Below are 13,517 nucleotides of genomic sequence, written 5' to 3' on the forward strand. Positions count from 1 at the left end.
TCGTAACTAAAGGCTTTATAAAACTTGGCTAACCTGACATCAGTCCACAGCGGACACTTCGTGACCTCGCGGTTGGGGCTCCGCTACCACCAGTTATCTGAACACTATTACGGGAAGTAATAGAACATGAAAAACAATTGTGTGTATTTCTGAAGGTTTACTTACATAATTTTTTTAGTTATTGAGCGTGTGTTTAAGGTGTAGATCTAGCACGGGCAGACATGATATGGTGGACGAGAGCGAAACATACCAAATAAATACAGTGCTGTTGTATTTATAGCTGTTGAAGCCTGCTGAGAGTGTCTGTGGGGCTGGGCACACCTGGTTATTCCAGTACGTGCGTGTTTGTGTTCTGTTTTACTTCCTATTTCTTAACACGCTAGTAGTCAAGGATCTCCCGGGGAACAGTTAAAAACAATTGACTGGCTTTACCTCAAAGAATTGAATGAAAATCACTGTTGCTGGTACCTCTGCCCAGGCATTCATCAACAGAAGATTTTGGGGCACTTGGGTGGCTCAGTTGGTTAAGCATCAGACTTACGCTTTCAGCTCAGTCGTGATCTCACAGTTTGTGAGTTCAAGCCCTGACAGCTCACTGACAACAAGGAGCCTGCTTGGGATTCTCTCTCCCCCTCTCTCTCTCTCTGCCCTCCTCACTCCCAAAATAAATAAACTTTAACAAAAAACAAAAAAAAAAAAAACCAGGAGATTTCAATATGCAGCCAGGGTTAAGAACCATAGGCCTCACTGTATAAAGAAATCACTTGGGGCAGATATATATAACCTTTGATCTCATATAGCAAAAGTAGGCTTACTGTGATGTAGGTCCTGTGTATGTATTTATTTTTATTCTTTTTTTTAATGTTTATTTACTTTTGAGAGAGAGAGAGAGAGAGACAGAGTGTGAGTGGGGGAGGGGCAGAGTGAGAGGGAGACACAGAATCCAAAGCAGGTTCCAGGCCCCGAGCTGTCAGCACAGAACCTGACATGGGGCTTGAACCCATGAACCCATGACCTGAGCCAAAGTCAGACACTTAACTGAGCCACGCAGGCGCCCCGAATGTTTATTTATTCTTGAGAGAGAGAGAGAGTGTGAGTGACCATGAGTGGGGGAGGGGCAGAAAGAGAGGGAGACACAGAATCCGAAGCAGCTCCAGGCTCCGAGCTGTCAGCACAGAGCCCAACGCGGGGCTCGAACCCACGAACCGTGAGATCATGACCTGAGCCAAAGTCGAACACTTAACCGACTGAGCCACCCAGGCGCCCCTCTGATTGTTTTTGAGTTTATCTATTTTAGAGAGAGAGCGCACAGGATTGCACCAGAGGGGGAGGAGCAGAGAGAGAGAGAATCCTGAGCAGGCTCCATACCATCAGTGCAAAGCCTGACATGGGCTCTATCCCCCAACTGTGAGATCGTGACCTGAGCCAAAATCAAGAGTCAGACGATCAACCCATTGAGACACTGGGCGCCCCAACAAATTTTAGATTTAAGCAGGAACTAAATTTTAGATTTAAGTCAGGGCGCCTGGGCTGCTCGGTTGGTTGAGCGTCCATCTCTTGATGTCAGTCGGCTCAGGTCATGATCCTGCTGTTGTGAGATTGAGTCCCTCACTGGGCATGGAATCTGCTTAAGAGTCCCTCTCCCTCGCCCTGTGTCCTTTCCCCCATCACGCGCGTGTACGTGCACACGCTTTCTCTAAAAAATAAAAAAAATCTAAAATTCCTTCTGTTTTGGTACAGGCTTCTTTAGTGTGCATGTCTGTACCAGAAAATTTAATAAATTAACTGAGAGCAAAACTGCCCTCTGATCTCAGCAGTGGCTGTTAATCTAGTTCGAAATTGGTGCCCCAGTTCTCCTTACCTTTCACAGTCTTTAGTCGATTTATGTAACTTTTTAATGGTCACCTCCACATTCCTTTCCGATGCTAAACATTTGTACAGCAGTTGAGTTTGTGGCCCTGAAAATGCATGCAGGGAGTAGGAATGTGATCGGGGGTGATTTGACATCACAAATGGACCCCGTTAAAGTTTTGCGGTTTCTTAAAATTTGCATTTTTCTTTGAAACTTAGAAGAGACTAGTTTAAATGGAGGAAGTGTTTTTAGTTGAATTTAAAATATGGGATTTGACATTTCTAAAAAAGGATTTTGGGAATTGGTTCCGGGCTAGTATTACCAGATTTAGCAAATAAAAATGTGTCACCCAGTTAAATTTTAATGTCATGGCTTGTTTTAGATAAAAATATGTCCTGTGCAGTATTTTGGATATACTTACATTTTTTAAAAAAGCAATATTTGGAGCATATTTATTCTAAAAAATTATTTGCTATTTACCTGAAATTAAAATTTAACAGGTGTCTTTATTTTTTCGGCTAAATCCTCTCCAAGATTCCTCTTCGAGGTTGGCCTGCCGTCAGCTCTGACCTGTAAGACCTGCTTTTTCACAGTGACTCCTTCTTGACATCTCGCCCTTTACAAGCCTCCTCAGGCCCCCATCACTTTGCGCCTCCCGCTTTCTCCTCCTCCCTCCCTCTCTCTCCCTTTCCTTGTTTCTGAAAGAGGATCGATTATACCAGGACATGTATAAGTAATATGCGATTACTGGGGTGCCTGGGGGGCTCCATCGGTTGAGCGTCCGACTTCGGCTTAGGTCACGATCTCGTGGTTCGTGAGAGTCAGGCCCTGCATGGGGCTCTGCACTGGTGGTGTGGAGCCTGCTTGGGAGTCTCTCTCTCTCTCTCTCTCTCTCTCTCTCTCTCTCTCTCTCTCTCTCTGCCCCTTCCCCACTTGCACTCTCTTTCTCAAAAGAAATAAATAAACTTTAAAAAGAAGTAATATGTGATTGCTTCTTTTTTTATACTTAGGATGTGAAAATAAGACAGTGGCTGCCTGTATTGAAACTTTTTAGTGTTTAATTTCACAGTAATTTAAAAGAAGAAAGTAACTTATGGCATTAATTGCCTCATACATAGTTTCATGTCTGTGACCTGCAGAAAACAAATGTCCTCATGACCAGAGGTTGAAAGATGACTACCAGGAGGCAGATAGAAGGTTTTATTCTAGATTGAGGCAGCCCTGGCCCTGCCCCTCACGGGCCCGGGAGCAAGTCTCTCACCCTCAGGAAAGCTACGTTTCCTCAGCTGTGCAACGGGGAAGGTCAGTACAAGAGGATGCCACCTTTCAGTGGGGTGCCACGCGTGAGCCATAAGTAAATGGGCGCAGTTAAAGAAATACATGAAATGTGTGTCAGAAAGCATGTCTTCTGTTAACAGTCGTGGTGTATCATGTAAATTTCGGCCCAGTATCTGTTCAGTCTGAATTCACTTGAAATACTAATGTAGCTGGTTATGAAAATGGAAAGGTGTAAGCTGTGATATTTTTAAAAAATTTTGTTTGTTTATTTATTTATTTATTTATTTTTAAATTTATTTTCAACGTTTATTTATTTTTGGGACAGAGAGAGACAGAGCATGAACGGGGGAGGGGCAGAGAGAGAGGGAGACACAGAATCGGAAACAGGCTCCAGGCTCTGAGCCATCAGCCCAGAGCCTGATGCGGGGCTCGAACTCACGGACCGCGAGATCGTGACCTGGCTGAAGTCGGACGCTTAACCGACTGCGCCACCCAGGCGCCCCATGTTTATTTATTTATTTTGAGAGAGAGACGGAGCAGAGGGGAGGCAGAGACAGAGACAGAGTCCCAAACAGGCTCCACGCTGTCAGCACGGAGCCCGATGCGGGGCTTGAACCCATGAGCATGAGATCACGACCTGAGCGGAAATCAACAGTCGGACCCTTAACCGACTGAGCCCCCCAGGCGCCCCAAGATGTGATACACTTCAAAGAAAAAGATGGTGCTTCTGTCTGTGCTCTCGGAAGAGGGCACGTGCTTGTGTCGTGCTCTGCGTGCACTGACCCGTCGGTTGTCCCAGACAAGACCACACGTGTAGCGTCACTCATCGCCATCTGGTCTTTTCGTGCTCATAGAGCGTTGCATGTGCCAGACTTAACCCCTGAGCAAGCATAAGAGAGTCAGGAGTGGGGGGTGACCGACTGCAGGTTCAGGCTGACTCGCCTAAGCTAATTACTGCTGATTCGGAAAGGATGTTACTGTAGTATTAGGATAGGCCTTCACCTGCCACAAGGGATGTGGAAGAACAAACGGGGAAGAAATTCCACCAGTCAGAGGGCTGTATTCTAGGTCTTGAGACATTTATGCTGACGTGGTTTTGTCTGTGTGGCTGAACTGCTCAACTACTAACTGTTGGCTCCATCCTTGGGCATCTCATCCAAGCCGTGTGTCCACATTATGGCGGTCTGAGGTGTCAGCCGAGGGCCCTTTCTCACCTGCTTTTGTTGGACACACGGAGTTTTTGGTATCCCTGGATGCCAGGGTTTGCATGTCATGAAAGCAGCATTTGTATTCCTATGGTATATACATGCTGGGTTGTAAATTTTAAATTAAAGAAAAAATTTTTTTAATGTTTGTTTCTTTTTGAGAGAGAGACAGACGTGCACACACGGAGCATGAGCAGGGGACGCTGGGGGGGTGGGGCAGAAAAGAGAAGGAGGGAGACACAATCCCAAGCAGGCTAAGAACGGTCAGCGTAGAGCCCAACGCGGGGCTCGAACCCACTAACCGTGAGATCGTGACCTGACCCGAAGTCGGATGCCTGACTGACTGAGCCATGCAGGCGCCCCTGAATTGTAAAATTTTAAAGAGAAATCTCTATTAACAGTTGAAATTATGCAATCGTATTTGTCTTGTGGGTATATTTGGAAATTTATCATGTTATCCTAATTTTTTTCCTTACCCGAATTATATTTTATCCTAATTCCTTATCCAAATTGTATTTTACTTAATTAGAGGCCATGTGGACGGAGGCCTGGCTGACTTTTTCAGAAAACGTCATCATAGTCTTACTTTCACTACACAGTAGTTGTATGATCAAATCCTGGTTATAAAGGTTTAAAACTTTGGATTTACAATTTTATGTTGGTTTTATCTTGGCTTATTGCAAAGTACATTTGTATTTAATAAAGAATGTCAGGTCTTATTTTTTTATTTTTTATTCCCGCCATCGGGTCTTTTTTAAATAGGCAGTGCCATTAGCTCTCTTACTCATATAGTCTAAAATTTATAATTAATTATTGATCCCAAGTCAGTCATTGAATGCCTACTAGGTTTGCGGGTCCTCAGCTGGCTTTTCTTCAGAGGCAGCTTCCTACGTAGCCAGAGAGGGACCAGAGCTCACTGCAGAAGCAGTACTGAAATGCAAAGTGTCAGCATGGGGGGCTTTATGAGAGGAGTGGGGCCCAGTGTGTGCAGAATCATGGTGAGAAGCAGGCCTGACTCCAGAGACGTGTATAAGGGAAAGACAGGAATTGTTGGTATTTTTTGGCAGATGTCAGAGGTCCATGTAGGACTCTCCCCCACCCCCCCCCCGCCCGTGCACTTGACAGAGCGTCTTTTAAGAAAAAATAAATGCTATTACTGTAGGAAAAAGTTTTACAAAATTGCCGTACTTGGAGATTTCTTACATTATAGCTCAAATGAGCTAATACATTTCCAAATTTGTTTCAAAACTCATTTGCTACCTCCTTTGTAGACAGCCTTTAACATGTTCCTGTTAATTTTTCTCTCTTCACTGGCACTTAACTAACCACTTTGTACTTGACTCATTCTTGAGGCGCCTGGGCGGCTCAGTCGGTTAAGCGTCCGACTCTTGATTTCGGCTCAGGTCATGATCCTACGGTTCATGGGATCGAACCCCACTCGGCCTCTACACTGACCGCGTGGAGGCTGCTTGGGATCATCTCTCTTCCCCTCTCTCTGCCCCTCCCCTACTCTCTCTCTCTCTTTCTCTAAAAAATAAACATTTTTTAAAAATTGTATTATTTATCTTAAAAAAACACAGACTCATTCTTGGGGTCACAGGATAAGGTACTCTCCTGTGGCCTGACTGGTGGTGGCCGAGGGGAGGCCCGGACGGCCCAGCCCATGCACTCACAGGCATACAGGGGGGCTGCCGTGTTGTTGCCTCTCTTGTGCGGTGGTCGCTACTGGGCTTGCTCACGTGACTCGGCCCTGCTCTCCCTCTGCAGGTTATCACCAGCCTTGTGAAGATGCTGAAGTCCAGAGACACCAGAAGAAATTTCTGTCCTCCAAGCCACTGGCTGTCAGAACAGGAAGATATTAAAGCAGATAAGGTTTATGGAAAGATCTTTTTAAATAGTTTTCATTAAACATTGTCTCAGCTTTTGTCTTTCGAGGGAGGATAAAGCCTTTTAAATTGGTTCATTTGGTTCATTTATTACTTAGTATGTAACAAAATATTAATAGTAAACTTTTTTATTAACGCTTAAGTCACAAGATAGAATATATAGCAGTACCATCGACTTAAACATGCATCCTGAGTTTGTTATTAATCCTGATTTTCTCCTTTAACCACAAATTATATTGAAGCCTAGTGGTTCTTTGTTGGGGTTGCAAAAGATGTTGCTTTTATTGAAAGGTATTATAATTATTGACGCATATTTGGTACTTAGAGGAAATGGAGCATGTCCTTGATTTTCTAAAGGAACAGACAAATTTGAATGTTACTAAAATTACTAAAACCTAGGTCTAAAGTAGATTCAGTAGTATAATATATTTTCAGAAATTTAAGTAACATTAACAGACGTCTATGAACCGTTTTCGTTCTTGTTTGTCAGTGAAAGGCATGATTGTATTCATTTCAAAATCTCGGGGTGGAGGGTGGAGGGTGTAGAAGAAACAGGACTGTAGAAGCATTAAAGGAGAGAAAACAGCAGGCGCCTGGGTGGCTCAGTCAGTTAAGCATCCGACTCGCTCTCAGCTCAGGTCTTGATCTTAGGGTCATGAGTTCAGGCCCCACATTGGGCTCCACTCAGGGCGTAGAGCCTACTTAAAAAGAAGAAGAAGAAGAAGGAGGAGGGGGAGGGGGAGGGGGAGGGGGAGGAGGAGGAGGAAGGAGGAAGAAGAAGAAGAAAACAGAGGTGCTTTATAACAGTTTCAGAAGCATTACTGTGTCTGCATGAATCTTGGAGCGTGTGGCGCCTAGCTGTGCCCACTGGTTAGGCTGCGAAACCACGGCCAACGCTGTAGCAGATGGACATCTCCAAGGCCCGGGATGGGGCCTCCGAACAACATTTACCACCAAAAGGAAACAGCCTTTGGAACGATGGAGTGTCTTGTCACTGGAGAGTATGGGAACCACAGGAGGCCCCGGCCCTTCGGAACAGGTGTAATGGACTAAACGTCGAATATGCTTAAATCTGTGAGTTACGGGTGCCTGGCCGGCTCAGTCGGAAAAGCATGGGACTCTTGATCTCAGGGTTGTGGTTCCAAACCCCACATTGGGTGTAGAGATTACTCAAATAAATAAAACTTTTTCAAAAGTGTTCTAAACGTTAGAAAATGAAGAACGTGATTGGCCATCTTATAAGCAGAGGAACCACCTTATTATTTTGAGGACGGGTTCGGAAAAAAGTAATCATGCACTGAGTCTGCCTTTCCCTTACAAACTTCATGTATCTCAGGCTGAGTAGTGGTGATGTGAGACCCTTCTCGGTGTAGGGGTGGCTCATGATGCATGAAGAAGCCGCTTTTGACCTGGAGTCCCACAGTCTGCAGCTCTGATGAGTCAACGGTCTAGGCGGTGCCCTCGGGGGACCTGCTGATACCGGGCTGGAGACCCCAGCAGATGAGGGTCCAGTGATGAGGGTCTGGTGCCGGACGCCCCTCGCTGTGCCGCTGCTACCCCAGGAGACTCAGCTGTGGAAAAAACGTCAGCTGCGCCACACCGTGCCTGGTAGCGCAGCTGGTCCCTCTCTTGGCCTCATCACTTTGTAACAACGGGTACCCAGACCTGCGGTCACCGGACACGTGCCTTGAGGAAAGGACACTCTGCCCATGAAGCATCCTGGCCAGAAACTGAACCTGGATGTGAGGAGCCCTCCTGATGCTGCTGCACATGTGTGTGGGAACCGGGCCGGAAGCCCGTGTTAGCCCCGAGGGGCCTCAGCCGGCAGCACAGCCAGGACGGGGGGGGGGGGGGGGGGGGGGGACGGGGGGGGGGGCCCTGCCACCCAGCTGCTCTGACCCGGCCTGCTGAGGGCCGGGGGAGCCCACGGAGCGGCGAGGCTTCCAGAGTGCACATGACCCCAGCCTCGCTGGATACTCGGATGTTGTAATTATGAGATGCTGAATATTTAGTAGTAAGAAATTCATTCTTTTTTTTTTTTTTTAATTTTTTTTTAACGTTTATTTATTTTTGAGACAGAGAGAGACAGAGCATGAAGGGCTCGGGAGGGGCAGAGAGAGAGGGAGACACAGAATCGGAAACAGGCTCCAGGCTCCGAGCCATCAGCCCAGAGCCCGACGCGGGGCTCGAACCCACGGACCGCGAGATCGTGACCTGGCTGAAGTCGGACGCTTAACCGACTGCGCCACCCAGGCGCCCCAAGAAATTCATTCTTTAAGCGTGATACGTTTTCGTTTAGAAAGTGATCACATGACTGTTTACTATATGCACCTGTTACATGGCATTAACCAGAAGCAGCAGAGAGTTCCCTGGGATGTGTTAGAAGCAGTTACACCGTCAAAGCGTGAAAGGGTAGCCAGCAGGGGAGAGAGGGGGGGACGAGGACATGGAAAGGACATGAGATCAAAGAGCAGGACCCGGCTGACACTCAGTACGTGTAAGGCACGATTTAGTTCACATGTGACAAGTTAAAGTTCGAGCCACAGCACAAGGATGTACTAAGCAAGCGTTGCCGGCTCCGCAGGTCACCCAGCTCTACGTTCCGGCTTCCAGACACGTGTGGAGGTACCGGCGGATGGGGAGGATCGGCCCCCTGCAGTCGAGCCTGGACGGTGAGTTCTCTGTGGCCTTGCAGTCCCCCTTTCCGTTCAGGGTTATGGACTACCATTCCGTACCGGGAAGTTCACTCTTTTCAGTGTACTCTTCTGCGATTTTTGATAAACATAGGCCACCATGATGAACCATAGAGAAAAGGCTCATCGTTCCGGAAATTACCTCGTGTTCCTTTGTACTTAGCCCTCGCCCTGGCTCCTTGCCCCAGCCCCTGCCCCTGGGAACCACTGATTTGTTTTTGTCCTGGTAGCTTTGCCTTTTCCAGAACGTGTTTAAATGGAACCATGTAGTGTGTAGCCTTGTGCGTCTGGGAGGGAAGGGTCCAAGCAGACCTCAAGGACATGGTGGGTTCTGCTCTCCACCACCGCAATCAAGTGTATGTCGCAGAACAAGTCAAATGAATTTTTTGGTTTTCCAGCGTATGTAAAGGTTAAGAGTGCCGTCGCATTACGTCTAAAGAAACGACAAACGTGCCTTCATTAGAAGAAACTTTTAGGGGCGCCTGGGTGGCTCGGTCAGTTGAGCATCTCACTCTTGGTTTTGGCTCAGGTCATGATCCACGCCTGCCTCGGGCTCCATGCTGAGCGTGCAGCCTGCTTGGGATTCTCTCCCTGCCCTCCCTCACTCGCACTCTCATGCTCTCTATCATATTAAAAAAATACACTTTTTGGAAATGATGCTATCATCTGAGTCGTTTCAGTGACTGAGAATCACGGATCACAGATGACCGTAACAAATGTAATTATGAGAAAGTTAGAAATGTTGCAAGAATTACCGAAATGTGACACGAGGACACGAAGTGTGCAAGTGCTGCTGGAAACGGTGCCCACGGAGGCGCTGGGCACGGGGTCAGCACCCACCTTCTGTTCGTAGCACACAGTGTCTGCCAGGTGCCGCAGGGTGGGGTGTGTCCACGCCCGTAACTCCACAAAGCCTTTAAAATGTGTTGCAGTGGGTTTGGAGTCCCCACCGCTGTCTGTCTCTGAGGAAAGACAACTCGCCATCCTGACAGAATTGCCCTTTGTGGTTCCATTTGAGGAGCGCGTCAAGGTAAGCAGTTTGGTGTCTTCGTAGACCGCGTGTGTGTCACAGTCACTTAGCATCATTTCAGTGTTGAACTAACACCAGCCAGAAAGTCTCCAAACATGTGTGGTGCCCAGCTGATTCTGTACTTCTTATTTTCCTCATTAGGTGATGATAGCTGAGCGCGATTTATAAAAGCACAGTCCAGGGGCGCCTGGTGGCTCAGTCAGTTATTAGCGTCTGACTCTTCATTTCGGCTCGGGTCATGGTCTCACGGTGGGGTCGGTGGGGTCGAGCCCCCGAGTCAGGGCGGAGCCCGCGTGGGATTCTATCTGCCCCGCCCCCACTCGCGTGCATCCCTGCGCTCTCTCTCTCAAAATAAACTTTCTCTTTTCTTTTCTTTTCTTTTTTTTTTTAGAAAGCATAGTCCAACCAAGTACCTCTTTATATAGACTTGAAAGATTTTCTCCTTAGTTGTACCTAGAGTTCAGAGGCCTGTCACACCATCGTCGTCTTATGGGAGGATGAGGTCCTTTGTCTACTGAATTTTGTATTGGTTTTGAAAATGCATATTTTTTGAAAAGATACGCTTCTGTACGTTATGTTGAAGTTATTTATCACAAACACTACTTTATAAAAGAGACTTGGATAGTTAACTTCTTGCCTGGTCATTTTTGACTAATGTACAAAACTTTGTATTTATCTGTTTTGAGATTTTAAAATGTTTTGTTTGTATTCATCGACTTAGCAAATTTCTAAAAACTACCAGGCTTTTTTTTTTTTTTAAGTTTACTTAGTTAGAAAGAGAGTGAGCTGGGGAGGGGCAGAGAGAGAGAATCCTAAGCAGGCTCCACACTGACAGCATGGAGCCCAGTGTGGGGCTCGAACTCATGAATTGTGAGATCATGACCTGAGCTGAATTCCAGAGTTGGACACTTAACAGACCGAGCTACCCAGGCGCCCCTACCAGGCTCTATTCTTAAGTAATGGATTCAAGAGGGTAATTTTAGTCCTGCCCACTCTTTATAGGATGAGCAAAAGATTGAATTTCTTTTAAAGCTGTTGGTGTTTCTTTATTAAGACACACACACACACACACACACACACACACACACACACACACAGAGGCACAAATGCAACATGATATTACATAGTTCCTGAGCTCCCTCTACTGGATTTTTAGCATCAAAAAAAAAAATCAGTTGAGTTTTATTGTTAGGGAGATATTCCTACTAGTGATACACAGCTTTACAAAGAAAGATATTCGTTCTTTTTCTGTCACCTGGGTTTTTCTAAAGGGTTTGTAAAAGAAAATACTGACAATACTACAGCATGGGACTTTAAAAATTTGTTGTAAGATGGGGAAGAGGAGCAAGGTTACAAATACACAAATATCGCATGTCTACTGATAAGGCCGAAAGTCCATATTCGATACCTTGGCTTTTAAAATTTGTTTCTGAATTCACGGAGATAGAAGATTGAAGATTTATGTAGCAGTTTTTTGTTGCTTATGTTTATAACAAAGTCTCATTTCAGATAACCTGACAGCTTCCTCTGTTTGTTAGATCTTTCAAAGGTTGATTTATGCAGATAAGCAAGAGGTGCAAGGAGACGGTCCGTTTCTGGATGGAATTAATGTCACTATAAGAAGAAATTATATTTATGAAGATGCTTATGACAAACTTTCCCCAGAAAATGGTATGTATAATTCTGTCTGTGTGTATGCGTGCGGCAGGGGGAGCCTGAGGGATTCTTTTAGAAAAAGGTCCTCACTGAAACCTTGGTGTCCGTCGTCTTGTTCTGTAATGAGTTTTAACAGTGAAATGTAGTATGCCGGGTCTGTAGATGTGTATTATCAAATAACATTCCTAAGACTGACAGATAATTATTGCAACAGGAGACTTTTTCAAATAGTGATTTCTGTTTTTAAGGCAAAAAAAACCCTCCACTCCACCTGCAGATGTCTGTTTCTAAAATTTAGTTGACCTAGAATTCTGAAAATGTTGGTGGGCACCGTTTACGTTCTGTATTATGTGTGTGTGATAAACTCTAAGCCTTGTTTAACATGCCAGAATAAACTCGGTGCAGTGCAGATTTCTTTATAAAAGGACGTGGGCTTCAGTGTCAGTGCTAGTAGAGAAAGACTGGAGAGATTTCTCCCGTAACAGCACTTTGGATCGCGCGTAGAGGTCAGTGACACGTTTTGTCTCCTGTGAGTATCTGACACCCAGCATTAAGTGTTGTATTACTAGTTTACATGTTCATAGTTTTTCCTTCAAGAGTATGGGATCCCTGTTAACTGCATTAAATCAGGGCTAGATCGGTACAGGGAGCTCGCAGTGGAAGGTGGCAGGCAGGGTCAGGATCACGGCTGCAGGAGATGGGAGGTCGTCAGAAGTGAAGTAACAGTCGCCTCTCCAAGGGGAGCAAAACCTCGATTCAAGTGATTTTTTTCTTAAAGAGCTAATTTTGTTACGCTGTGGGAATAACGGCGGACGGCCAGCGTCAGTCACCGGTCCCTTCTCTTCCAGGATTTGTGTGTGAGGGTTTGATGTTCACATAATGTGGTTTTCTCACCTAATCTGTGCCGTAGCCCTCTGAAGGCGGACCGCCGCTGTCCCAGCTCACTGCCAGCCAGCATGGTTCGTTTGTAAGTTTTACCTGCGAACGGGGCAAAATCCGGAACTCTGACTCAAACCCAACACACTTTTGAGAAAAACTGGACCTTCGCCTGGGGGCTCCTCGGTCCCCGCGAATCGGCGGTAGTAGCTGTGGTGTGTCTGCCACTTGGCCGGGGCGCTCGCGCTGTGGCCCAGAGTCCTTGTCCTCTGTCCAGCTCAAGTCACGGGTGCTCAGTAGATGTTTGTTGAATTTGCGATTGAACCTGGGGAAAACTCGAGAGACGAAATGATAATTTGCCAGCCACTAAGACTGTGGGTGAGAGCAGAAGTGAGGCACGGTCGGTGCTGCAGGGTGTCGGGAAGGGGAGGCCTGCCCGCGTGGCCGGTCCCGCGCAGCCGCTTGGGCGCTCATTCTCGCAGGCTTGCTTCCTGCACGTGCTGCAGGTGGGGTGCCTCCAAATGTGGTCGGCGGCGACTTTAAACTAGCTTTGAAACTATTCATGTAGATGGTTTTTAAAGACATTACTATCCAGTTAGAACAAACCGCAGATTTCCTAATAAACCCTGAAGCTTAAAGTTGTTCAAAAGTTGAACCTTCTCTGCCTCCCGAGGTGTGTTCTGATACTTGCACTGAGTTCAAGGGATGTGGAAAAACCTTCCCATAATGCTTGGTCATAATGCTTTAGATCTCTGCAGATGCTCTGAGTCAGGCCTTCTTGACGGGAGTTTTCAAACCATGGCTTAAAATTGGTATCTCACCAGCGAGAGGAGTAAAATTAACTGTCATCTCCGAATGTTTCATTTACTTAGGGGAAGTTGGTGGGAAGTGCTTTGTTGATTGATCATCTATGTATAATCGGTTAATATGATTACCCTGTGTATCTAGTCGTTAAAGCAAATCCTTCCTTCACCAATGCTCGGCATCTGTCATCTCGGAACAGGTTTCTCAAGTGTGGGCGTCAGCTGGTAGGGGGAGAGC

At 46.3% G+C, this 13,517-nt stretch overlaps 1 protein-coding gene across 3 annotated transcripts in view; it reads left to right on the forward strand.

Annotated features, from left to right (window-relative positions):
* Positions 1-13,517, forward strand: part of UBE3C (ubiquitin protein ligase E3C) — a 119,271-nt gene that overhangs the window by 63,811 nt on the left and 41,943 nt on the right. For all 3 annotated transcript variants that reach the window (XM_030308904.1, XM_030308905.1, XM_030308906.1), the window contains 4 exons: positions 6,103-6,207; positions 8,806-8,893; positions 9,847-9,944; positions 11,483-11,615. In XM_030308904.1, coding sequence (XP_030164764.1) covers positions 6,103-6,207; positions 8,806-8,893; positions 9,847-9,944; positions 11,483-11,615 — 424 coding nt within the window. The remainder of the gene's footprint in view (positions 1-6,102; positions 6,208-8,805; positions 8,894-9,846; positions 9,945-11,482; positions 11,616-13,517) is intronic.

Source organism: Lynx canadensis, chromosome A2, assembly GCF_007474595.2.
Source record: "Lynx canadensis isolate LIC74 chromosome A2, mLynCan4.pri.v2, whole genome shotgun sequence".
Lineage (NCBI taxonomy): Eukaryota > Metazoa > Chordata > Mammalia > Carnivora > Felidae > Lynx > Lynx canadensis.